Here is a 26,827-nt window from a genome sequence, read left to right on the forward strand (position 1 = left end):
ATATATATATATATATATATATATATATATATATATATATATATATATATATATATATATATATATATATATATATATATATATATATATAAGGTTAAAATACAGAAGAAAAAAATGCCGAAAAAATATTATTTTTAAAAGAAACAAAAATTATTAATAAATGAAATGTTTCTAAAATAATATATTTAAAAATTTTTGAAAGAAATTAAAATGCCCGAAAACAAAATAAGGAAAATATATAACCTTGTCATGAGCTCACATGATTATATCCAGAGAATGCTTTTTAACTTTGTAATGAAGCAAAATATATTAATACAATAGATGTCAATGCAACTTTTTGTCTCTTTATTATGTTATATATATATATATATATATATATATATATATATATATATATATATATATATATATATATATATATATATATATATATATATATATATATATATATATAACATATATAATATTATTATATATATATTATATATAATATTATATATAATATTATTATTCATAGATTGGTGTTAAAAGTGTGCGAGGTTAGCTGTTATTTTTGTTTTGTTTACTATTATAGAAATCTAATATTTGACATTACAAATAAGAAACCAAAGTTGTCTGATGAGAAATTGCATGATATAGATAAAATATGGTTTGGATTTTCATTGAAATTTTCCTGATACACCTGGAAAAGTCAGGGAATCTTTTTTCCTGAAATTGAGTGGGAACCCTGAACTTTCTAGCATAGAACTCTAAAAATCCAATGTTTGGTTATAAGATATTTTGATTATTGTATTTCCCTTCTAATAGACATTATAAACTTTCTAGCAGTTTTCCTCATTATTTCTGCAGCTTTTACCCAATTAACGCTGTTTTTTTTTTTTTTTTAGATATTGTGCCACTAAAACCCCATTAAATTCAATTACAGCTGTGACAGCAAATCAGAAATTTGTCTTATAAAAAGGGACAATTAAATGGAAAAATGTATCCAAGTTTTTCTTTTCCTTTTAGCAATGATATGTTTGATGGTGATACATCATTATTTCTTATGAAAAGTGTTTAATTTAGTGGATAATTAATTTGAGTTATTTTACTCAAATATGTTTATACAATTATAAAATTACATTGAATATGTCAGATAATCAAGATTAGAATACCTTATAGATCAATTTTCGGGAAGGTGACCGTCTCAAAACTTTGGCAAGTCTGTTAATATGATAAGCTAAATATACCTTATGGTAAACCTTATAAATATTATATTGTAATGAAAGTGAATAAAATGTATCAAAGTTTAAAACTATTCATAAATAATTTTAGCAGTTCATTTTTAAGGTTGTTATCAGTGTTTTTATATTCCACTTGCATTATTATTTACTTATTTTTATCCTTTTCTTATACATATTTGAAGAATTTCTTTCTCAATTTAGGAGTCATCACAATCAAATTCGTATTATCAGTACTAAATCAGCAAGTGCAGAGAAAGCAGACAGAGCAGCTTTTGTTGAGGGAAAGAATACGCAGAATTTTAAATATGAAAATTATTTTGACCAAAATATTCTGATTAGAAATATTGCAGCTCATCAGGTAATCTTTTAAAGAATATTACTTAAATTGCATTTATTTCCTTTATTATTTGAATGTTATTTTTAGTAAAGTTTATTATTTATAATAGTATTGGTTAAACTTTGACAAATAAAATTTTTTTTATAAAATTGTTAAAATTAGGCTATATTAATCAGAAATTTTATCCTTTGTTTGCTTCAAAAAAATAATTTATTAATCACTTAGATTTTTTTACAAAAAATATTAGATTAAACAGTCATACTTATTTATATTTATAACTGTCGTTGAACAACCGACCCAATTTTGGGTTTATGACTACTAATGTTCAACTCTGTAGCCTTGTAATTTAATTTTGTACTCAATCCAGATGACAAGGGATCTCCTGGATCAAGTATTGGGAAAAATTTGCCTTTGTGGTGGACTTTTTTGACCAAACTAACCCACATTTGCTTTATATGGAGAGGAGAATCTCGAGACTGACGGCAAAGGGACTCTAACCCATGATCCTTCTACCATTGAGGATATTTCACTTCAGCACTGTGGTCGGTGCAAGCCAATGCAGATTAATATTGACTAGCGCGCTGGGATTTGAACCTGGTTCACCTCATTGGAAGGCGAATGCTCTATCCCCTGAGCCATTGTGGCGCTCTGTCACACTTATAAATAAAAAAAATTTGAGAGATGAGAACAAAAAGTGTAACTTATAGAAAATAATGAAATAGCTTAAACATTTTTTATAAGGACTGAGATGGCCATTTGTAGTGGCTCTTCTCGCACATTGTTGTCACAATAAGGCTGCTGGTAACCTGTCCGAAAAAGGGCCCTGCTGGTAAGAAAAAATTGAGGCAAGCATCATTTGTTCTACAATTTAAGGGAGCAACTAATCAAATCAAGCAAATACCTCTTGACTCTTCAGTGGCCAATAAAATGATGATCTTGCCAATTTGTGTCAAATTCATGTTCTTGATTTGGGATAATGGGCATCTACTTACATCCTATTTTTGATGCTTGATTTCACCAGGGTACACGGAGTCAAGGATAACGTTTAGCTGACCCTAGATTATTAAGTAAGAATCGGAAACAACAGATTTTTTTTTATAAAGCTTGTGTATTATTTTTACGCGTGCCAGCGAAAGAAACTGTTAACTCTTTCTGAAATCTGTTCTACATTAAGCTGTGTAAAGATAATTGAATAAAAATATGCTGGTCAGAAGTACCTGGGGCTATTATTCATAATAATGGGAGGTATAACTCAATTATTGCTAAGTTATAATTATTACAAAGGTAGTTAGTTAGTATTTAGTTTAAAAGCTGACGCAAATATAATAGTACTTTAATAGAATTTGAATATTAATGAATATAATTACGAGTAGAGCTTTCAGGAAAATCCAAAGTCCCAATTTCCAATCCCAATTTCAATTATTGATTCTACAGCTATGGTTTAAATCTAGTTATATCTAATTTTAAATAAAATTTTTGATTAGCTTTAAATTTGGTGTATTATGTATAATGCAGCTGTATTTTTGTGTGTATCTTAAAATTTCTCATTCATTTTCTTTTCAGGTTATGGCTTTAAATAGAGGAGAAAAACAAAAAGTATTAAAAATAAAAATTGAAATTCCAAAATATTTAGCTTCGAAAATAACAGATTTTATTTGGAAATGCTTTTTTGACAGAAAATACTGGGATGTGGAGACCAATAGCTTTTTAAAAAATTGCATTGACGATGCATATGAACGTCTTATTGAACCTTATATCACTCGACAAATTAGGTATGAAAGTTTATAAATAGCTATTGTTTCAATGTTTTTTATTTTTGTTGTTGTGTTAACATATTAATTAAAAAATCAGGAATTTTGTGTGCAAGTAAACATTCATTTTAGAAACTGAACTGAGTTGATTAATTGTTAGTTCCTACCAGAGGCCTTCTAGTTTGACTGTACATAGAAGGCACATCTGAAAAGTTACCCAGTTCTTTCTTCTTAGTTTATTGCTGTCTCTTCTTTACAAAATTATGTTATGTTATGGAATCTGTATTGTGTTATGTGGCAATGATCTCTGTTGCATTTTCTTTCTTGATCTAATGAAAAAGAATTGCATTCTTTTAAAACATGCTGTCTTTGTAAATGTCTGTGGTTATATATTTTGAAATACTCTACGTTATTGGAATATTATAAATATTTTCTTTTTTTACTTTTCATATATACATTTTAGTAGAATGTAAAATGAACCTATAAACTGTTAATTGTTTTTTTAAAGTTTGTTTATGCAGTAACTACTGATCATCTGCGCTTTACTTTTTTTTTTCTTTGTAATAATAAACAACAGAACGTTTAGAACTGAAAATAAATAAATTCATAGAGATGGAACTATTTTAAGAACAACACACTATCTAGATTATAGCCTGGGTGCTCACAGTTAATCAAGTTATGGGTCTACATTTAAGCATTGTAACTTCAAGTGCAATACGAAAAATTAAGTAAAAACCAGCATTGAAAGGATGAAAATAGTGAAGCATTCATAAGGAGCAAGACAATGTGATTCATGATTTACAGCTGTGAAACTGCTAATGCAGGAGGAAGTTCAAATTTCTATAAATAGATTTGGCACCCATTAAGCAGTTTCTTCTGCTTGAATTGGGGATAATTCACATTAGGGAATTATCCCCAATAATAGATATTAAAATGTATCATTTATATTAAAAAATTGATGTGTAAAGCGTTTTGTGGATTGTCCGCAAATTGACTTACCTGTGCTTTGTAGGCCACTCAATTCCATGGATAATCAGGAGTTTACTGAAATTAATTACATCTTATGCACTGCATTTGTTTCAGAGGTGAACTAACGAAAAAGGCTGAGAGGGAATCTATATCTGTTTTTGGATCTAATGTCAGAAGCTTGCTTCTAACTCCTCCTGTTCGAGGCAAAACTGTGATTGGTATTGACCCTGGCTTCACTCATGGCTGTAAAATTGGTGTTGTTTCTTCCAAAGGTATGAATATCCAGCTCATTATTAATTATATTTGAATACTTCATTAAGTCTGTTTTTCTCTGATGTTAGATGCACAGGAAAAATCTGTATCTATATTTTTTTAAGAAATAAGTATTCTGCATTCTACTATTGTAATCTATGAGTTAATCCCTTCACATCAGGTTTCTAGCGCAACAGCTTTTTCAGCTATGGAGCTCTACATGATCATGAATTTTTGCTGTATACATGTGCTGAAAATGAATAAATTAATAGGCTAAATTATGGTTTTCAAAAAAAGAACTATTATAAACAATAACAGTTATGTTATGACTGGTTATTTCATTTTGATTTGAAATGTTCAATAAAGTATACTTTCAGAATGTTTTTATAAATGCATATCCTTTACATAATTTATTTCATATATTGTTTTTGAAAAAAAAGGTTAAAAAAAAGGTTATTACTGGTTAAAAAAATCCTTACTATCGAAACCCCTGCTATTCTTCCACAGAACCCTGGGACTACACAAAATACCTTTAAAAAACCGCTACTCCAGCTTACCGGCATCAACTTTAAACTTATATCTTAAACAATCGTCGCCAAATCAGTCACTTTGGTTCCTCACTTCATTGGAGAAGGCTGTCCTAAGCTTATTAGCATGAGTACAATGAGTCACAGACAAAGTTCCTCTACCACATGTTCCGAGTTCCATGGGGGCAAGTCCCCCGGGTTGTCGGGCTTCCCGGTTTTGGAACTTAATGTTCCAGAGTCTGACATTTCACTCCAGCCCTTATCAGGGCTCTCAGTAAGGAAGTATGTAGACGTTACCACAATGGCGCTGGGACCGGAACTAGGATAAAATTAGCCACAGAAACTTTGTTATTAAAAATAAGAAATTAAACTGTTTCTCACTTTGAATAACAAAGAATTGAGGAAAAAAAAGTTAGTGTTATTTTACCTCAAAATGAAAATGAACTATTGAATCTAAATTTGCTTCTAAAATTATAAATTATACAATATACTTTTATTTCAATACCGCATGAAAAAATCCTGAATCATGGAACATCATAAAAAATTTATTGACCGAAGTTTTAATATGAAATGCACCATTAGTTGTTTATGCATTTTAATCAGCATTTTTCTCAGTACCTTTTGATGATACTTACTTTTAATCAAAGGAGTACAAGTAGTTGTGAATCGTATAGATGTACTGTATTCATAGAAAATTTAAAACTTATCATTTACTTTTTATGTTTTTGCTTAGGTGAGGTGTTATGTACTGACGTAATCTATCCACATACCAAGAGTAAGATGACAAAATTTCCTGACCCAAATGGTGAAAAAATTTTAGGCTTAATTTCTAACTATAGGTACGTTTAAATTAGTTTTAAAACTATATAGATTAAATAAGATGAGAAAGAAAATGCTATTCTTCATTCTATGCATATAAATTGCTTTTAAAATTTACTAAACAAAAATTGAATATTTTCTTTTGCCTTTTTTATTAAATAATTCTTTGGTTTCTTACTGTACAACAAAAAAGCAATAATGTTCATATTTGTAGTTACAATTACAATTACTCTAAACCATTGCACCCCATGAATTGTTAATGTGAGTTATTGTGATTATTGTGTCAATTGATAGCTTATGCCTTATTTTTACTTATTTTATTCGCTTGTATCGATTTTTAAATGTAAATTAACCATTCATATCTTTTGAATGACTGCAAACATTAGGGATTTTCATAATAATTTTATGAGTATAAATTTGTGTACTTGTAAATTTGTGTTTAAGTTTTTAGTACTTCTTTATTTCTCTATAATTTAGAATTATGATTTGATTATTATTTGTCATCTTGGTTTCTTAGTGATTTTCTTCAGTCCTCTTAAATGATATTTCCGACTTGGTACTCATGGCATGATTGTAAAAAATTTTTATGTCATAAATATTGTGGCTTATAGAATATTGTGTTATATAGACCATTTAGGGGTGAACCCTGGAATTCTGGACTTCATTGGTTTTAAAAAACTAGAACTGGGGCCTGTGATTTTCTCACGAATCTTCGTAGTATTCAGCGTATGTCAAAGCCATTGGTTTGCATACTTCTGTGAATTAAAATTTTATTATTCAACAAAATTTTAAAACTTGCCCTACACCCTGTTATTAAAACATTTACATAAATGTGATTCTTCGACCAATTTGATTTGGATTTTTGCGGTTGCACCGGAATCTGCTAACATCTCGATTCTTATTCACTCGATTTTAATATCAAACTTAGATTTTCATATTTACCTGATTTAAAAGTTAGGCGTTGTGATTCGTATTCACGCGTTTTAAAAATCATTCATCGCGATTGTTATTTCGGGAATTAAAAATCCAATATTGCAATTTGAATTTGCACGTTTTTAAAATCTAATGTCGTGATTCGTATTCACATGGCTTTAATATCAAGCATCGATTTTCGTGTTTATGCGCGATTTAAAAAGCTATTCATGATTCGTATTTACGTGATTTAAAATTTCGATATCTCAATTTGTATTTTCGCGTTTTTATTATCCAATACTGTGATCCATATTCACGTGATTTTTTAATCCAATATTGCTATTCATATTCACGCAATTTTAAAATACAATAGCGTGTTTCTTGTAAAAAGTTTATTCTTGAATTAGTTACTATAAATGTGTGATGTTCTTCATTAGTAGGTAAGGTAATTGTAAATGCTAGTTCAAAAAATTATGTTAAATATGAAACATGACTGGTATATAAATTGATATGTTGGTATCAATTTTTTGATATCAAGGCAATATTAGTCCGATAATATTTGTTCGTGGCAGTATTGGTCTGGAACTAATCAATCTAAAATGCTTTCAAATAATTTATTGTTAAAAATACTTAAAAAGCACAAAAATAAGCACCTAAGTTTTTCTTATTTACAGAAAAAGACATCAAACTAATAACACTTACATTTAGCAATTTTGGTTTGCTTAGCTATTGAAATTGTGAACTATTTGCAAATAATTAAACAAATTATTTCAAAAATTTATAGCTCTTAGTTACAACAATTTCTTAACTTTAATTTTCATTGTTTACACTTACAAAGTCTATGTGGTTTACTGAGAATTTCAGTTTATAGAATTGTGTTACATAAATCTTCTGCTATAATCCAGTTACATTTCACAGCATTCCCATAAGCACCCACAGCATTCCATTTCCCATAACTTTGGAAAATACTTGAATTTGATTTCAACTTTTGAGAACACTTAAAATCAGAAGAACTTGCCTTGAACCTTTAAAAACCATTTTTTTTTTTAATTAAAGCAAACATTTTACTATTGTTAATTTTTAAACTTCTGTATACAGTGTTTTGAATATAATTCTTCATTGAACATGTATCATATGTTAATTATTTCCAAACTTTTTTCTAATTGAGTCAGCAATTGTTAGTTTACAGACGCAAAACTTATGTTGTTGTTGTTTTTTTTTTCAGTATATTTGTTCATTTCTAATTTAAATATTTTAAAATGATATCTCCAAAATCTCCAAAATGATATCTCCAAAATATCCCCAAAATCTTTGAATTTGTGTATTTTTTTGGTGGAAGTTATGATTAGTTTAGCATCTTTCATTCGTTTTAAAAATTTTTCAACTCAAATAAATACAAATTTTTTAAATGAGTCATGAACAAAACAATTTTTGCACAAATTTCTTTACTTTGTAATACACTTTATATTGTCACATTTTTTTTAAATATTTAAACTCTTCTTTCATTACTGGATTAACATAAAAAAATTATTACCCTCATATAACTTAAAACAATGTTAGCAAATCAATCATATTTTACTTTTATCTATAAATAACCTATATACTATCTATAAACTATTTCTTCTGTTGCAAAATTGAACTATTGATTATCTCTTTTTTAAATTTTGGAATGAGTGATGATAATATTATTTTCTATCGATAAGAATTGTTGACTGGTGTGAAAAAAACGTTTTAAATGTATTAGAAATTTTATCTAAATGATCTTTTTTCTTCAAGGGCTGAAATTCTCGCTATAGGAAATGGAACAGCCTGCAGGGAAACTGAAGTCTGGTTGTCAAATCTAATAAAAGCAGGTTTTTTCCACCCATTTGAAGTTAAATACTGGTTTGTTAGTTTTATTCACTTAATTATTTGCATTTAAAAGTTTGAATTTCAAATTATGTTTGTCCTGCAGTGGACTGATCGTAAAGACATGGTTCCTAGTAGAACATTGAAGTCAAGCGTCTCTGGCTGCTGTCAGTAAGTGGGTGGGTGACCACTTTGATAAGCCTGCGTAGGGGCCGAGGGTGCATGGTTTCCACCCTCGTTAAACTGCTCTATCGTGAAGTGCCCTACTTTGCGCACAGGTGGTTGGGCCACCAAAGCCATTCCCTCTGTAGCGAGTCCAAATTTTTTGACCAGGTCTTTGGATCATCCTCAAGGATGCTTCATAGACCTTCTCCAATGGCCCATTGTGCAACTCTAGTGGGATGTAAATAAAATACCTACCTATCAAATTATGTTTGTGTTTAAAAAGAGTTATTTCTATGTTAAAACCATGAAGTTCAGGTTTCTAGATGGAAGTCAAACATAATATTAATTTTCTTTCTAAACTGATTTTTTGAAATGTTTCAAAATACAGTAAAGCCTCAATTGATGATTTCTCAAGGAATCATTGATTGTGAATGATACATAAGGGAAAACGACAAATGTGGGTCAATATAAATTATCAAATAACGATTTGAAAATGTATGCAAGCATTGTAATTGAAAAAAAATTATGTACTTAATAGACCTGAAAATAACCACTTGCCACCCGCCAATCTGCAAAACGTTAAGCTTCAAATCAAGCAAGAAATTTATATTCGCCAAGCTACTTTTAAAAATAAGCAGGTTTCTGGTTGGTAAGAAAATTTTTATACATCTGCCAGAGTTTCATCGTTCTGAATGCTGATTGGACATGACTATTTACAATGAATTTCATATCATCTCGAACTTGTTGACTCTCTTCACTGTTTCTTTTTTAAGATGTTAGAAGAGTGCTGACATGAATGGTAGGCATCTCATAAGTTGTCTTACTCTATAGATTGTTTGTACTTAATCTTACTCTAAGGCCCTCTGCATCCCGAAAGTTATTTCTTATCTTTATTGCACTGCATAATTTATTATACTCAAAATTGTGAATGCTGAAGACTACTTGACAATACTTGATCCGAGAGTTTCCTTGTCTTCTGGATTGGGTTCAAAATTACAAGGCTATGTAGTTGAACATTAGTAGTCGACTGTTCAACAACGGTTATAATAATTATTATAATATTGTATTAAGATGACAGATTCATCAGTGGTGATTACTTAGTACTGTAAAATTTTTTTTAAAATATTGATGTATATGTTTTTTTTTTCCCTTCCAGCATTGTCAATGAAAATGGAGTGTCCATTTACAGTGTGACTAAAGAGGCTGAAGCAGAACTACCTGGAATGGATCCAAATCTAAGAAGTGCAGGTATTGTACTTGTTTCAACTATTTCTTTGATTGTTATAAAAATAACTGGATAAAAATAATCGTCAAAAACTATATGTTTTTTTTCCTATCAATTTTTATTAGTTATGCTCTTAGATTCTTCTAAAACTAAATTACAAATTATAAGAGATCTTGGAACATTGTTTGGAGTATTCTTCTTTTTTTTTTTTTTTTTTTTAAGTGTGAAATTTAACATTTTATGTATGTTGCTTGGCTTGGTAAAACCTGTAATTCTGGTGTATTTGAGTCATGATGGCTCTGCTGTTAATGCACTTAAGTGTCTAAGGTACAAGGTGAAGAATCAGGGTTCAATCCCCAATGGCAGCTTGAAGCCCACCCAGCTTCAGGTACAATCTTGCCTGGGAAGCAAAAGTAGCCTGTGTGCAATACTGACCACATTGCCTCTATCATGCAGTTGATCGTGCAATCGTGGAGCCTTAACCTCCCTAACCCCCGTGGCTCAAAAATGCTTTATTTTACTTAACTGGTTCACTTATAGGATCAAGGTTAGGTAAGCAAAGGGTTAATGAAAAAGAAAGTTTAATTTCAAATAGAAAATTAATGAAAATTTATAATATTAAAAAACTCATTTTTACCATGTATATAGACTGTTGTAATTAATTAGCATTTTTAAGGTTTACCATTCTAACAATTAAAATGTTTTGCTTTAAAATGAAAATTTCATTAGATTAAAATTATTTAAGTATTTGAGTTTTTTTTTCTTCCTATTTTGTAACATATATCCACAAACTATTGCACATTTATTAAAGTAGTAATGCATCCAACTTAATTTGAAAAATCACTTATAATAAATAAAAAAAATAATTGTAAATTATTAAAATGTTTGTAATTTCATTTAAAAATTCGATTTTTAATGTGAAGAATTATATTATTTCATAAACTGACACAAACGAACAATTATGAGAAAGATAATAAGCAAGGAAGGAAAAATATTACTTTCGTAAAATTTGATAATATAAAATTTAACTTCTTTGAAATAAGATGGCTGATTCTCCTTGGATGATAGGCTAAGGATGAGAAAAAATCTTTTTAACTCCATTTTTACGTAATATTGGAATTGTCTTCTCGTTTTCAGAGTTTCAATATTGATTTCTCTGAGCATTTTTTCATGTAAAATCATTATTTACTAGCTAAAGTTAGCATTTGTATTTCAGTTTCTATAGCACGAAGACTTCAAGATCCTCTATTAGAGTATGTAAAAGTAGAACCCAAGCACTTAGGAGTTGGAATGTATCAGGTATACTGTAGAATACTTACTTGTACTTAAATTGTATCAGAATAAACCCTTTCTGGAACAGTAAGTTTCATTTGAAAAATTTAGGCCAATACATTAACAACTGCGATCTTGGATTCTCAATTATTTAAAGGATAGTGATTATTAAAAGAAGGTCAATTTTAGAAGTAAATAATTTTACATTTCTGTAATATTTTTGGAATAAGTGTAACCAGACTAGACCAGAAAGGGTTGTGGATAAATTCCAGACTCTTGACCATTAGAGTAGCTATAATTCAACGAAACCACTAATATTGTTTAGATATCATTATACTTTATACATGCTTTATTTCTTAATGTTGCTTGAACATTAGAATGTTTAAAACCACTAAAAATATTATGTCAATCACATAAAAACATCACATACACATGCAACAGTGTCAATCTTCACAAAAAATAAGCTAAATATCTATTATTCCTTAAAAAAAATTTTAAATTGAATATGTTAATTATTGAGATTATTTTATATGTATTCCTTACTAATAGTTGACTGTATTTTTAGCATGACGTTGCAGAATCTCAACTAAAAAAGGCCTTAGATAGCATAGTAGAAGAATGTGTGAGTTTTGTGGGAGTTGATTTAAATGTATGTCCAGAAACTATGCTTAGGTAATATACATAATAGTTTTTTTTTCTTTAATGTAAAGTTAAATGTTTCTTAACTATGATATAAACTAATTATGATCTGATTTATGGTAATTTGTAAAACCTCTTAAATTTCTCTACTAAATTATTAAATATATTCATCTCTCATTTATATTATTCACTTTGTAGTGTGGAATCTGCTTATTATTTCTCCTTCATGCGCACACATTGTGCACAAAATTGCTAAGCTATTATATAAACTAATTATAATCTTATTTATGATAATTTGTGATAAAATGATATAAATGGTGATAATTTGTGATTGTGATAATTTGTAATGATAATATTTCGTGATTGTGATAATATGTGATGATAATAATTTGCAATTGTGATTTATGCTAAAAGTTCTTAAATTTATCTACTAAATAATTAAAAATATTCATCTTGCATAAATATAATTCACTTTGTAGCTTAAAATTACCTTCTTTTTTTCTCTCCATGTGTATGCATTTTTCTTTCAAAGTTATTTTAGTTTGCGCTGTCATCTGATACTATTTTTGTATGTTATAGGAAAATTTCTGGTCTGTCTGCCAGTAGAGCAAAGCAAATAGTTGAATGGCGAACTCTAAATGGTTGTTTCGTGAATAGGCAGCAATTGTTGCTCGTTAAAGGCCTGGGACAAAAATCATTTGAACAGTGTGCAGGATTTGTTAAAATTTTACCAGAGACTAGCTCTTGTGCAAAGTATACCTTTTTCTGTTTATGAATGTTTTTCTCTTTTTTTAAAGAATCTTATTACGCTGGAACCCCAATTTTGTGTTTTCCATCAGACTAGCATTAAAGAAGAGCTCGAAACGGGAAACCGTAAAATTGGGGTAAAAAGATATAAGAATATTTTCCAAAAATTTACCAGAGATGAACTACTTGAAAAAATGTGTAATCTTTACTTTTATTTTGTTTTTAAATACAATTTCCGTCTCAATACTTACTATTGTTTGCTTTTTGGTATACGTTTGCAAATAAATATTGTTCAAGAGTTTTGTATGCTTTTGAAATTCTTGATTAGTTTTGGGTATATCTTGTGATATTTTTTACTCGTTTTCATCACCATCATCGGAAGCAGGTGTTGAATCAGATATTAAACGAATTGAAAAGTAATGGGGATGTGTGATGAAGTCGAAATGCATCATCGACTTCAAAAGATCTTCAGTCACTCCAATTCTATCCTAAAAGGCCAATGTTTTTGAATACCGAGAAAATGGCTTTATTAAGCCCATTTTAAATGCATTTTTGTTGATACTGTCTATCTCTGTAAAAATCCGATTCAGTGCTTCCAAAACATTTATCAGTGCTTTAGAAGCATCTTACAGTTTACCAGTATCAAGAAACTGTTTAATTTTCTTGATTCCGGAAGTTGTTTAGTGTAGTGTTTTTTAAATTCTGGAATTATTCCCGGATTCAAAGGTTGAAGTTAGCTGGGAAAAATTCTTCTCACAAATTTTACAAGTTAAGCTCCTGTACTTCCTTTAACCACCCTTCCTGTGCCTTGTCCATCCCACCGCCTTTCTGATTTTGACTCAAGGAATAATCTCTTCTCACAGACAAAATAGAATAGAAAGAATAGAACAGCTCCAAACAAGTCTCTCTTTGTTTTTAAAAGAAAGAACAAACTCGAAAATGTTTGTGCCAGCTTTGTAGGAAAAAAATTATTTAAATCTGTTACAAAAACATATGAAGCGGGATTTTCTTGAATAAAGTAACATCCGGGATAATTTAATATTAACAGTATAAGCAATTCTTACTGACCAGCAAAAAATGGTAGCAGGATAACGTTTGAAATGGAAAATGTTAAACTCTGGTTCCACTATAAATAGAAATCCATGTTTCTGTATATACAATGTGTAAAAAAAATCTAGCTGAATAACTTTTGATCTAGTGATCAGATTTTCATGTACTAGGACTCAATCTTAATGATATGAGAGGGTGACCTTACATATCCTAATTAATTAGTGCAGACTAAATTTTAAATTATGAAATTAGGCACTCAATGGTACTGTCTCTGAATAAACATAACTTTTCTGTTGGATTTAAAATTCTGACCCTAAGATAAAATATTAATAATTTTCTAAATGAAAGGGTAGCTGCAATCTGGAAAATATCCATCAGTTTGGTCAGGAGAGTGGTACGAACCTTGGACCTTTAAATATTAACTTTACTTCTCTGGTGTATTTCACCATGTCTCGAGAATTTTTTAAGCAAATCAAAAAACTTTTTGCTCACTTTTACAAAATTTATTTATCCAAAGATATTTTTCTGCAAAAAATAATTTTCACTAGGCATTTATTATTTTATAATTTTTTTTATTTACAAATAGTCGAAAATTTTTTAAATTGTGTGGTATACAAATGTATACATTATGTTAAAGAGTGTAAAAGAATAAAACAAAGTTTGAATGAAATTGGTCTACTAGCTCATGAGAAATTAAATTTTAAAATGTCATACATCTAAAATTTGGTTTCTCAGGAACTATTCAACCAATTCCATTCAAAATTTGTATTTTACCTTGTAAATTTATCTCTTTCAACATGATGTAAAAGTTGTGGCCATCCCCTCTAATCATTAAGATTTTGTCCTAGTGCATAAAATCTTGATTATTGGATCAAAAGTTGATCAGGGAGATTATTAAAAAACAGATATTTCTTTTAGTCATTTGTAAATAAGAACTAAAATGTCATAGGATTGAAAGTCATAATCATGAACACTTAAATATACATGATTACTTATTAATGAATGAAACTTCGTATATCATATGGGTTTTAAAAATCTGAAACAGACTGAGCTCTGATTTGGGAAGAAATGAAAGATTAAAAGAAAACAAACTTTGTTAACAAATTGTTCTATAAGTTAGTTTCAAATATGCTCATTAATTTAATGTTGGTTGATTAATAATTAAGAGTCATATTTTAGTTTTAATTATGTTTCATAATTAATGCAAGTGAGATGCACTTTACCTTACGTCGGCCACCTATGCTTTTTTTTCCCTTCCATTTTCTTACTTTTTCCTTTTGTTCTTTTGCATTTTACAAGTTTATATTAGTATAAAGGGCTTGAAATTGTTGTGTTCTGAAATTTAAAATTGTGAACTTAAATTTAAATTAACTGAAATTATGTCATAAGGAATATTCTTTCTTAAACTTTTTTTTTACATTTATTACCAATTCTGATTACTACTATATTTTCTTTGTCACAAAGAATTTAAAAATTTGAATAATGTCTTGAATACCATCTTCATATGTTGTGCTCAAATACCAAATGGTTTTTAACTATCCAGCATCAAAATTTTGAACTCTAGATGACTTAAAGTTTTTGAAAGACAGGATAGTTCAAACATTAATTAAAATTGAAAAATTTTTAAAATTATTTGTTTGGGTTAGGTTTTCTGAAAAATACAATATTTACTTTTAAACCTTTTAGTAATAATGAATATTTTCTTAGAGTTGCTGGAGCTGAGAAGAAAGTAGCCAAAACTAAGAAAGATGTTTCAAATGCTCCCAATCCATTAGACAGAACAATCATTCACCCTGAATCATATAATGCAGCTGACAAGTATTGGAGTTTCTTTATTATAAAATACTTAAATTACGTGTAATGTTTTATTTTTATGCTTATAATAATGTGTTGAAAATATGAACTGTATTGTTTTCTTTTTAAAATATAAATTAATTTAACCATTTATACAAAACATTTTATTTCTATCTAAATTAAATTTAAGCTCTTTTTCACAATTGAAATTATTGTTCAGAATTTTTTATTTTCATAAAAAATTATGTATATTTATTTTTATATTTCTTTTATTTGGTTCGTTTGAAGTTATTTTTCATACTTTTTTTATCTTTTAAAACTGATTAGGATTTTAAAAAATTTAACTTTATTATTTAAATATGCTTTTTTTTATTGACTGCCATTTCTTAATTTATTTTTTTAAATTTTAATTTTTTTAAAACAAATGCTACTTTTTATGTTTGTATTTAAAAGTGAAAATTTAATCCTACACTTTAGTAATAATAGTAATTATAAATAGCAACTTTAAAAAGTAAATTGAATTTCATTTTATGCTACTCCTTCCTTTAAAAATTACAAAAAATTTAACTTATGATAACTTTTTTTTCTTTTTAAATATAATTAGACTTTTAATATCACTACTTTCCTAATGTCTAAGCTAATTAGTGTTTTGGATAGTTATTATCTATAATGGATTATTTATACTGTGTGTTACTCCTTTGTATTTAGATTTTTGCAAGACTTAGGAGCAGATCCTTGCTCAATAGGACAGCAATCTTTAATTGATAAAGTGAATTCTTACATGAGATTTGCAAGTGAGTATAAATTTAGGGTCACAAACTAACTATATTGGTTTATAATTAAGTAATGTAATATGTTATGATTTGTTGTAGTTCTAGTTATTTACGTCACATTAGAGCTGCACAATGGGCTATTGGCAATGGTCTGGGAAACATTCGTGATGATGATCCGAAGACATGCCATCACAATTTTGATCCTCTGCAGAGGGGATGGCACCCCCGCTTTGGTAGCCCGACGACCTGCACGCGAAGTCGAGCACTTTACGGTAGAATAGTTTAACGAGGACCAATAACGCACACCCTCGGTCCCTATGCAGACTGATCCAAGTGGTCACCCACCCGCACGCTGACCGCAGCCAGTAATGCTTGACTTCGGTGATCTGCTGGGAACCGTGTCTTAACAATCAGTCCACTGCGGGACTTATGATTTCTACAAATTTTACTTTCAACCATAAAATTATAAGAAACTTTCATTCTGGAAAAAATCTGACCCCTAAAGAGCTTTTTAGCAATTTTTAGAAAAGCCCTCATGAACTTATTAATTTGCTCTGCTATTAAGCTGATGGCAAATATTCTGCTAGGATAACTAACCAAATGCTTTATTGATTATCGTTTAAATAGCAAAGAACAGAAGTTACACATCGCTGGCTGCAGTCAGTGAGCAGATGGGTGACCACTTAGATTAGCCTGCAAAGAGACCAAGGGAACGCAGCATTGGTCCTTATTAAAATGTGTTCGATTATCAGGCTACCAAAGTGGGAAAGCCTTCCCATTCACAAAAGATCAAAACTGTGATGGCATGTCTTTGGATCATCCTCAGGGATGTTTCTCAGACCATCGCCAATAGCCCAATGTGCAGCTCTAGTGCAACGGTAAAGTGCAACTAAGTGACATGAATTTTAAACATGCTGATCAATGATAGAACCAAAGAAATGTGCAAAAAAATTAAATTCCATATATTTCACTAATTATTATATTTAAAAATTTTAAATAGTGAGAAATAAATAATAATTTTAGTTTTAATATTTTTAGAGGTAGCAATAATTCTAGATGACAAATAATTAAACCTTATATAATTTATTTGTTAGTCACATTATAATCTGCATTTTAAAAAGGCTGTAATTTACAACTATAACCTCTCTTTTGAAATTATCTATTTTTAATGTCACTCTTCAAAAATTATTGGAGTAGTGAAGTTACTATCTGAAAAATTATATTTTGGATAACACTGCCAAGAAATGTAATATATATATATATATATATATATATATATATATTATATATATATATATTCTGAGATTTGATTTGTTAGTTACCAAGGATGGGCCCGAAATGGATGTGCGCAAGGTAATATTCAAGGTATATAATCAAATCACTTTAGCTGTGCAGTAAGAACGACACTTTAAAACCCTCTTGTTACACTCAATTTGCACTTTTGTTTTCATATTTTGTAATCTGGCAATCTTTCTGCGAAAACATTTTTAAATCATTCTTGAAAAATATTTCGACCATGTAAGTTGATCTAATTTTGCTACTCGCTTTATAGCCCCCTTTTTAATGTTTTTCCTTTTATTTCATTTTATTTTCTGTTTTTTCATGTTATTTTTACTTTTTGTGATCTATTTTACTTATTGTTATTTTTATAAAAAAAATTTTGAGTGCTCCTCACACTATTGTATTATTATATTTTGCTTTGGCTTTATTGATACAATATCAGAAAGCACTCTGTTTTGCGGATATAATCGTGTGAGCTGAAGAAAAGATTATATCTTTTTTCTTCTTTTTTTTCCGGTTTTTTTAATAAAGTTTCATTCTTTTTTTTTTATATATATTTATATAAACTATTGTTTGTTATTTTTTTACTTATTATTCCCCCCCCCCTTTCTTTTTATATGTCTATAATTTTTCTTTGTTTTATTCTTCATTTTGAACTTATCTAATGAGTTCTGTTTACTTGCAGCTTAAGCGCAATAAATGAAACTCATTGTTTTTCTTAACTTTCTTCGTGTTTTCTTGTATTTATGTATTATATATATATATATATATTTTTTTTTTGTTAATCATATTTTCTTTCAAACAAGCAGGGAATTCAGATTTTTTTAATGAACAAATCTAAGTTCATGATGCCAAAATTCGACTGTATTACCCAATTCCTAGTTTAATTATATTTTACTCTGTTATGATATGAAACACTCATGTATACTTATAAGAAGTGAAAAAAAATTTGCCTTACGAATTTGTTCTAATGTAAAAATGATAAGATATAACAAACAGCCAATGTCTGCCTATTTTTATCTTGTTTTTCAGAGATATATTAAAATGTTGTATAAGCTTATTTAAAAACATTTTAGCTATTTTTTTTTACTTTATTATAATTATATTTTTGTTCAGACTTTTATGAGTCTAATGAATTTTCTTAATCATTATTTTTTAAGTTTACAGATTTAAATCAATGGTAATTAACAAAAACGTTTAAAAAAAAGTAGTGATTTATTTCACTGACTTTTATCTATTTTTTTTATTATTATTGCATAATATATGAAACACTATTAAAAAAGATATTTGAATGCATTTTAGGTATTGAGGATGTAGCTACAAAATATTCAGTCCCAGTGACTGTTATGCAGCTAATTGTTGATGCTTTGAAACAGCTTCAAGACTATGATATCAGAGCAGGCAAGTGATTTCTGGATTTTATCACTTTTTCCCTATGTTGATAATAATGTAATGAATATAATAATAATGCCCTTTTGTTATTTGTTTTATAGTGAAGCTTAGTTTTACAGTTTTCTTAAAGATGTGTGTTTTTTTTTTTTTTTTTTTTTTTTTATACTCTTCAGTAAAAAACTTGGAATTTAGGATAAAAAAATATGAGGGAAAATAAAGAACTTTTTGCCAAATACAGTAGAGAACCAATTATCCGGGATGCTCGGGACCATCGCTATCCCGGATATCTGAATTTCCCGGTTTTCTGGATCGACCAAAAAGTGTCGTTAATCGATGTTTTATCGAACCCGAAGTACAAGGAAAAAGTGTAATGCATAAAGTAAGAGAAAAAGAAAGGTACTCCTAACTTTATAAAGAAAAAAAAATGGTAGAAATATAACATTTAAAAGAATAAAAAAATTTGCAAGTTTAGACAAGAAAATCAAGTTTAAAAAATACAAAATTCTCATATTTATTTTTTAAAAATAATTACAATTCCTAAATTAAATAATATAAACAAAACCAATGATTAAATAACGCAATATATTTCATACCTAATTATACGGGGGGGAAACGATAAAATAAAAAGAAAACTTATTAATCTAAATAAAAACACTTGAAAATTATCGAACCCAAACGAAAGTTAAAAAAGGCACTAGCATAAATATTAAAACCCGGAACAAGGCAAGATCAACGGAATTCAAAAAAAAAAACCTAATGATAAAATTTATGAATAAAAGAAATTAATTTATTGAGCGCGAAATTTTTCGCGAAAAGAAAAAAAATCAAACGTAGTGGAATCAGAAAAACAAAACTTCAATCTGCTTCATAAAATAATCCTATGTTTAAATTAATAAACAATTCTCCTTTTATTTTATTTTTTTGTTGATAAAAACAAGATTCTTAATTACAGCAGATGTGATTCCACACCAAGAAAAACTTGCAATTGATACCGCACTTCCAAAGAATGAGAATTTATTCAAAAGAAAAAGATTTTATTTTTATTAGTCGATGTCAAATAAATATATTTTTCTCTTTTCTTTTTCTGTTCACTGATATGCATGCAATGCATTCCCCCCCCCTCGTAAATCAAGCAGAAAACGAAATCAGCATGCCACACCCTTGAGTTTGATTGACGGCCTGAAGAAAAAAATAAAACATTCCTCCCTTCCCTGCCTTCAAGGTCACGGAGGAAATTACGTTTCTCTGGGTCAGGGTTGGGTTTTTGACGTCAAAAAGTGGTTTTTGACATGACAAGGGTATAATACTGGTTTAAACCGTCAAAAACCCGTCAAAAATGTCAAAAAACTGAAGTTTGCCAAGAAAATATATAAACTTCAAAACTACCAACAGTTGCCATGCATTATATTGAAATTTAAGTATACTATAGGTAATCAGCAGGTTTTAAAATATTGTTTAATTAAAATTAAGGTAAAATAACAGATTTAAAATCTCAGAAATTTATATTCAAATGCATGTGCAGAAAAATTTTTGCACAAAAATTGTTTAAATATTTATATTTAAAATTTTTTTGTTCTTTTTGATACTTAAGAAAATTAAAAGTTTATTACTATGCATTTTTGACATATAAGGAACATATAACTAATATTTATAAGGAACTTACAAGTTATGTTGTATAAATACAAACTTGATATAAGATACAAGTGTATAAAAAAAATTTTTAATGTTATACCGAATATCTTTATTATCCAGTATGTTAATTTGAATTTAAAAGTAGTTATATTTATGAATAATGATAAATATAATTCATATTGTTTATTATATTTATTTATAATTATTACACTTATCATTTTAAAACAATTTTTATCTCTTAATTTTTTTTTCTCCACTTGTATTAAGAATACAAATAATGCATATCTTGAAAGCAAGAAGTAATTATTCAACAGCTGAATGTTTAGATATTCAACATAGCTATATCATATTCAGCAAAATGAAATTCACAAGTATTTGGATAAACTAAATTTTCAGCATAGTAAATGAATAGGCTGAATATACTGTAAATCGACACTATCTACTCTGTGTATTTAACAGAAAGCACTTAAATTTGTATTGTCTTATGTTAAAAAGATTATTAAGAAGATTTAAAAGAATATTAAAAAGACTTTTCTTTAAAAGAAGATGTCTAATGTACAAAACTGCTATTGTTTATCTTTAAAAATGTCTAATTTTTAGTATAATCTATACTATACACTAAATTTGGTTATAAATAAATTTCTTAATAATATCACTGCAGATTTTCAATAACACATGAAAATGAATACATAATATTACAAAAGATGTGAGTTTTCAAAAGTACAAGATTTTGGTTACTATTCAAAATATAAGTGTTTCTTCAAAATTTTAAATTTATTTTTTCTAGAACATATTTAGAAACACTATCCTTTAAAAAATATATAAATTTTATGTATTAATTAAATTTCACATATGAATATAGGTTTTTGACATTTTCGACATTTTTGACAGTGAGGTTTTTGACGTGACGGTTTAAACCATGGTTTAAACTGTCAAAAACTGTCACATGTCAAAAACCTGCCAACCCTGCTCTGGGTAAACGGGGAAAAAATTTTTCCCCTTCCTTACATTTTCCTCTACTCAACTTCAAGGATGAGTCCAATTTCCACTTTTTTCGTTCTAGTTTAAAATCGTTCTAGTTTAAAAATGGCGGGAAAATCGAGCAAAATTTCTCCCGGTTATCTGGATACCGGATAAATGGTTCTCTACTGTACCTGGGGGAAAAATGATGGTGTTACTATACAAGCTGTTCTTTAATATTCTTGTTTTTTATCCTTGTCAAAAAGCATGGCAAAAGAACTTAAAAGTCTGATTAAGAATTACAAATTAATATTGAAGCAGGGAAAAGGCAAAAATACTTTTAATATCACTACTTAGAAAGCTGTGACTGAAAACATTTTGGCTAATTTAATTGCCAAAGGAAACAGAGAAGAGTTAAAAGGTGACAATTCGATGCACCTCCATGGGGAAAAAAAGTGATTTTGATGTTTTTCATCCCGCTTTCCTTTATCAGTAAATTTGGAATTGTTTCTGATTCCTACTTAAACATTAATTTTCTACCCAAAATGTGTATGCTTTGTTAATTTCATTTTTGACTGAAGATTTCTAAAATTATAGATTAAAGAAATCATTACAGAATAGCTTACACGAGTAATATATTTTTTATCAGATAAAAATCTGGTAAAAAAAAATCAAACTCAAATTTGGAAATTGCTAAAGCAGCATAAATCCAAAATTTTTCTTTAATTTAATAACAGAAAGGCTCCTACTTGAATGTATTGCATTTATATTTCTTTTGTTCTATTTCACTTTACTTTCCTAATTCAATGAAATTATCTTTCTGTAATATTTTAACAAATATATTTTTTATTTCACTTTCAGAATTTGATCAACCATTATTTCGTACTGCAATCAGAACATTTTCGGACCTTGCAACTAATCAAGAGCTTACTGGTCGAGTGACTAACGTGACGGGATTTGGAGCATTTGTTGATGTTGGAGTAGAACGTAATGGGTTAATTCATGTTAGTAAAATGAAAGGACAAAAACTAAATGTGGGTGATAGAGTTACAGTTAAAGTACTTGAAGTCAATGCTCAGAAAAAGAGAATTGGACTGGAAATAAAACTGTGATATACTCTCTAAATATTTTATTAATTTTTTAAATGATACAGTGAGATTAATTATATATTAATAAATGCAGGCATTGTTTTAACTAGAGAATAATTAATAAGTTAAAATATTTAATCAAAAATTCTTTTCTTTTTAAATGCTACAATTCTCAAATAAAGAGTATTAATCTAATTGCATAATTAATTTTTTTAATGATATGATATGTTAATAATATCAAATATTATTAATATGGCATTATTTTGATTAAAGGATAATTCGTAAATTCTGTTCTTTTTAAACGATAAGTGTGATGACTAATTATGAATTAATACTTTCAAGTGTAGGCATTATTTTAATGTAAGAATAATTAGAAAATTAAAACTCTTCACCACATATTCCATTTGATTTAAATGTTATTGTTCTAAAATAAAAAATAAAAAACTATTTTAATACATTTTTAGTGCATTTATTTAATTCGAATTTTAAAAAATGAGCCTTATTCTTAAAAAAAAATGCTTATTAATGCTCTAATACTGAAAAAAAATTGTTTTGCTGAGCCTTATTATTATTTATGGCAAATATATTCAAAAGTTTTGAAAGTGTGAATATAAAAAGAGAATTGGGTTTGTTTAAAAATTCTTTAGAAGAATGCAAAATTTTTAAAAAGGGCCTTTGACGAAATTCTAAATTACTGAGAGGCATGTTTCATGAAGTTTTAAACTTCAAAAACCATTTTTTCACAAAACCCGTTTTTCTATAACGTATTATTAAAATCGAATTTTGTTAAAATTCTAATAACTAAAAATTTATTTTCATACACCAGAAAAACTAACAGACGAAAAATTTGAACTAATTTTTCTAACAGCTAATTGATCTAACAGCTTTCTAATTAATTGTAATATCTTAGCCAATTAATATCTTGCTATACAGTCTTAAATGAACATTATGAATATTGTATTCTTTTAAATGTATGACATATACATTTGAGAGAATGTTGTTTTTTAACAAATGTTTTTCTCAAATTTCCAAACTCTGGATGCTGGCAAGAAATCCTGGATTGACCTCTGAAGTATTGCTGCATTATAAAAAATATATTGTCTAAAATATATACTTCTAAAATATATATTTAAATTGTGCCATCTGTGTACTCTTTTAATAGTGCTGTCAAATCTATTGAAAGTAAAATATCGAAAGTATTTTATGTAAAACTTGTTTATTTCATATACTTTATGATTTGACACCTGGGCACAGAATATGTGTAAAGATATTTATGTTTTAAAAATAATATGAAAGTTGTATTAAATTTCTAAAAATATCCAACTTTTATTTAATTTTTACTTTTGTAAAATTATTTTGTCATTAATTATGTTTATTTTACTATCAACAAAAATTATAAGATAAAATTAGTGACATTTTGTGTGATGTTATTGTTACGCAATTGTTACGTCTTGAGTATCTGGCTTGTGACTATCCTACCTCCGTACTATCCGATCTAATAAAAAATGAGAAACAATAAAGTGGTGCTCTGCTACAAACCCCTTACTAATCAGCCTACCGTATGCAACACTGTGAAGTTTGACTTTTACTAGTTATAATTTATTAGATTTGTGTGATTTAATAATAATTAGTGGATATTTTTGCATTAATCATTTATCTTAAGTTGCGTAACATGTGTTGTTAATTATATAGGAGCGAGTGTTAAAATTGCTGCCTTTCCGCCACATTAAACCAGATAGTCAGGACCCTACCTTATTATTTTTTGCTGTTATAGTTTATTTTACACTTGTTTACTTATTGTATAAGTTTCATTATGTACTTATAGGAGTTTATCTGTTACAAAAATATTTTACTTACAAAAATCTAAGGAAAATATTTTTATTGTTTGCTCAACTTCAAAATGTGTTCACATTGACGTGAAGACTTTTTTTTCCCTGCAGAATATGCAGTAAACCAATTCATTACATGTTTTCTAGTACATAATTTAAGTATGTTTTCTATCATTACTTGCATTTAAACAAAGAATATATTAATCTTACATTGTAATAAAACATCACTCTTTAATTGCGTGATCTTTAATTAATTAGCCGATTACTAATCTAGTGGTTACTGTACTGGACTGGTTGTGGGTTTGAATCCCACTGTAGGCATGGATGTAACTTTCTCTCTCTGTGTTTTATGTCCTTTCTTCTGTGTGAATGTAACCTGCCCTATAAACGGGCTTGTGGTTGTATGACTTGGGCAAGGCTACTCCACCTCTGTGGGTTGGCCACAGGTGCCATAACGATGAGAGAGTAGCAATTCTGGCTTTTGTGGGGTCGATGGGAAAAAAGTCCAAGTGCCCACCATTAAAAAAAATCTTTACTTAATTAAAATTTGACTGCAGGGTGGGCCATAAAAGACGAATTTTCTTAAATATTTTAATGTGGTTGAGTGGTCAACTATCATTATTAAATTGTATGGCAAATCTTAAACTCTAATTTGATATCTTCTGGTCACCTTAATGGAAGGGCAATTCAAAAGATATAATGCTGCCACTTCAATGAACAATCCAAACTTCAGTGCTGATTAGGTGGCAGAATATACTAAGTTATAATTCTAAAAAGTTTTATGCAAATATTCTTGTTAAGAAAAGATAACTTTTAAGTGGTAGTGCAAGTTGCTACCATTACCATGCAAACGATGTGAAGTCTCCACGCTAGGAATACAGTGATGCAAACTACTCCGCTTTCGGCAAAAGATTTTATAAAGTGGTATAGAATCAAAACTAAAAGTTACATAATTTTAATTATTTTTGCCAATATTTTAGAAGGCTCACTACAATATTATTTGAACAATTTAGCATGTTAAATGAATATTCTAATTACTTAAATGTATTGGTGGGTAACGTAAATGGAATTTATTAATTTAAGAACTCACACAGATTTTTCTAGCACTCGAAAAATATTTTTTTGCTCTACCTCTAAAAGGATTTAAGACACTTTAATTTATTTTCGCTCATCCTATTAGAGTTTTTAAAATTTTCCCTTACTCCACCTTTAAGCTTCTATTGTCCAGCTATCAAAAGAATTAAAAAGCTGATAGGCATAAACAGCTTTATGTTTGTAAGCAGTTCTTGTATTAATCAAAATAGTTCTCAGTCATAAATGCAAATTTTTTTTTCTACAATTGAGAAATTGTAGAAAAAAAAGTTACAAAATTTCACCTTTTGTTCTTTTTTTTTTTTAAATCTTTGTAAATCAACATTGAATTAAATATTATTTGGTTTTGACGTTATTTCACATTTAACTAAAACTAAATCATACACTTGCTTACCCCTTTGAATATTAATAAAACGCTCAGTATGCTAAAGCCTATTACTTCCCAATATTACGCTATTGATTTGCTTATGATAGGAGAAAAGGGGTAATATCTATGCTTAGGAAAATATTAAAATCCCATAAATTTTTTTTAAATGCAAGAAATTAAAAAAAATTTGTGGAAAATTGCACTTGGAAAAATTCTAAATTTGAAATAAAAGTTAAATTTGGGATAAGGAAAGTTGGTAAAAAACTTTTTTTACAATTAAACATACCAACATTTTATGATACGACATAGAATTACCGGTCTTTTGGTATGGTTAGATAAGTGTTAAATACAGATAGTTTCAGAGGTTAAGACAATTAACCATAGAAGTAATTCCCGAAGAATAGTTTACTCAAAATGTTATAAAATGAATTAAAATGTTATTTTAATTTTATGCTTAGCTACTACTGTTATTTGAATTTAATCCTAAAATTAGATTATCTTTAGTAAAAGCCGAAACTGAAACAAAAAACAGAAAAGTGTATAGCTATTTTCTTACATAAGAAGAAAATAGCTATGACTTACTTTTTATGATGACTAAGGGAATGAGTCTGAAATAATGACATATTTATGGATTATTTGAATTGCCCCTTTTTCTGGTCCAAGCTTAAGCATAATGTTAATCAGATTGTTTCTTATTCTACAAATAAGAAGTATAAGCTAAGAGTATTAAAAACAAAACAAATTTCAGTAATGAGATAAATTTTATTTCTGATTTTTATAAACAAAGTACATAGTACATACATCATTTCGTAGCAGAAAATTTTAAACATTCCTTTTTAAAACACAATATAAACTAGAATATATTTAGGAAATGATAAATATA

At 28.1% G+C, this 26,827-nt stretch overlaps 1 protein-coding gene across 2 annotated transcripts in view; it reads left to right on the plus strand.

Annotated features, from left to right (window-relative positions):
• LOC107438368 (S1 RNA-binding domain-containing protein 1) overlaps window positions 1-24,720 on the plus strand; it is a 40,293-nt gene extending 15,573 nt beyond the window's left edge. For both annotated transcript variants that reach the window (XM_087163458.1, XM_087163457.1), the window contains exons 10-22: window positions 1,425-1,581; window positions 3,124-3,332; window positions 4,395-4,552; window positions 5,793-5,898; window positions 8,567-8,674; window positions 9,960-10,051; window positions 11,245-11,327; window positions 11,866-11,972; window positions 12,519-12,692; window positions 15,444-15,554; window positions 16,239-16,324; window positions 18,887-18,985; window positions 22,430-24,720. In XM_087163458.1, the coding sequence (XP_087019584.1) occupies window positions 1,425-1,581; window positions 3,124-3,332; window positions 4,395-4,552; window positions 5,793-5,898; window positions 8,567-8,674; window positions 9,960-10,051; window positions 11,245-11,327; window positions 11,866-11,972; window positions 12,519-12,692; window positions 15,444-15,554; window positions 16,239-16,324; window positions 18,887-18,985; window positions 22,430-22,680 (1,741 nt within the window). In that variant the 3' untranslated portion in view covers window positions 22,681-24,720. The remainder of the gene's footprint in view (window positions 1-1,424; window positions 1,582-3,123; window positions 3,333-4,394; window positions 4,553-5,792; window positions 5,899-8,566; window positions 8,675-9,959; window positions 10,052-11,244; window positions 11,328-11,865; window positions 11,973-12,518; window positions 12,693-15,443; window positions 15,555-16,238; window positions 16,325-18,886; window positions 18,986-22,429) is intronic.
• The last annotated feature ends 2,107 nt before the right edge of the window (window positions 24,721-26,827 follow it).

The sequence above is a fragment of the Parasteatoda tepidariorum genome, chromosome 5, assembly GCF_982258835.1.
Source record: "Parasteatoda tepidariorum strain Cologne lab strain chromosome 5, Ptep-v5.0, whole genome shotgun sequence".
NCBI lineage: Eukaryota > Metazoa > Arthropoda > Arachnida > Araneae > Theridiidae > Parasteatoda > Parasteatoda tepidariorum.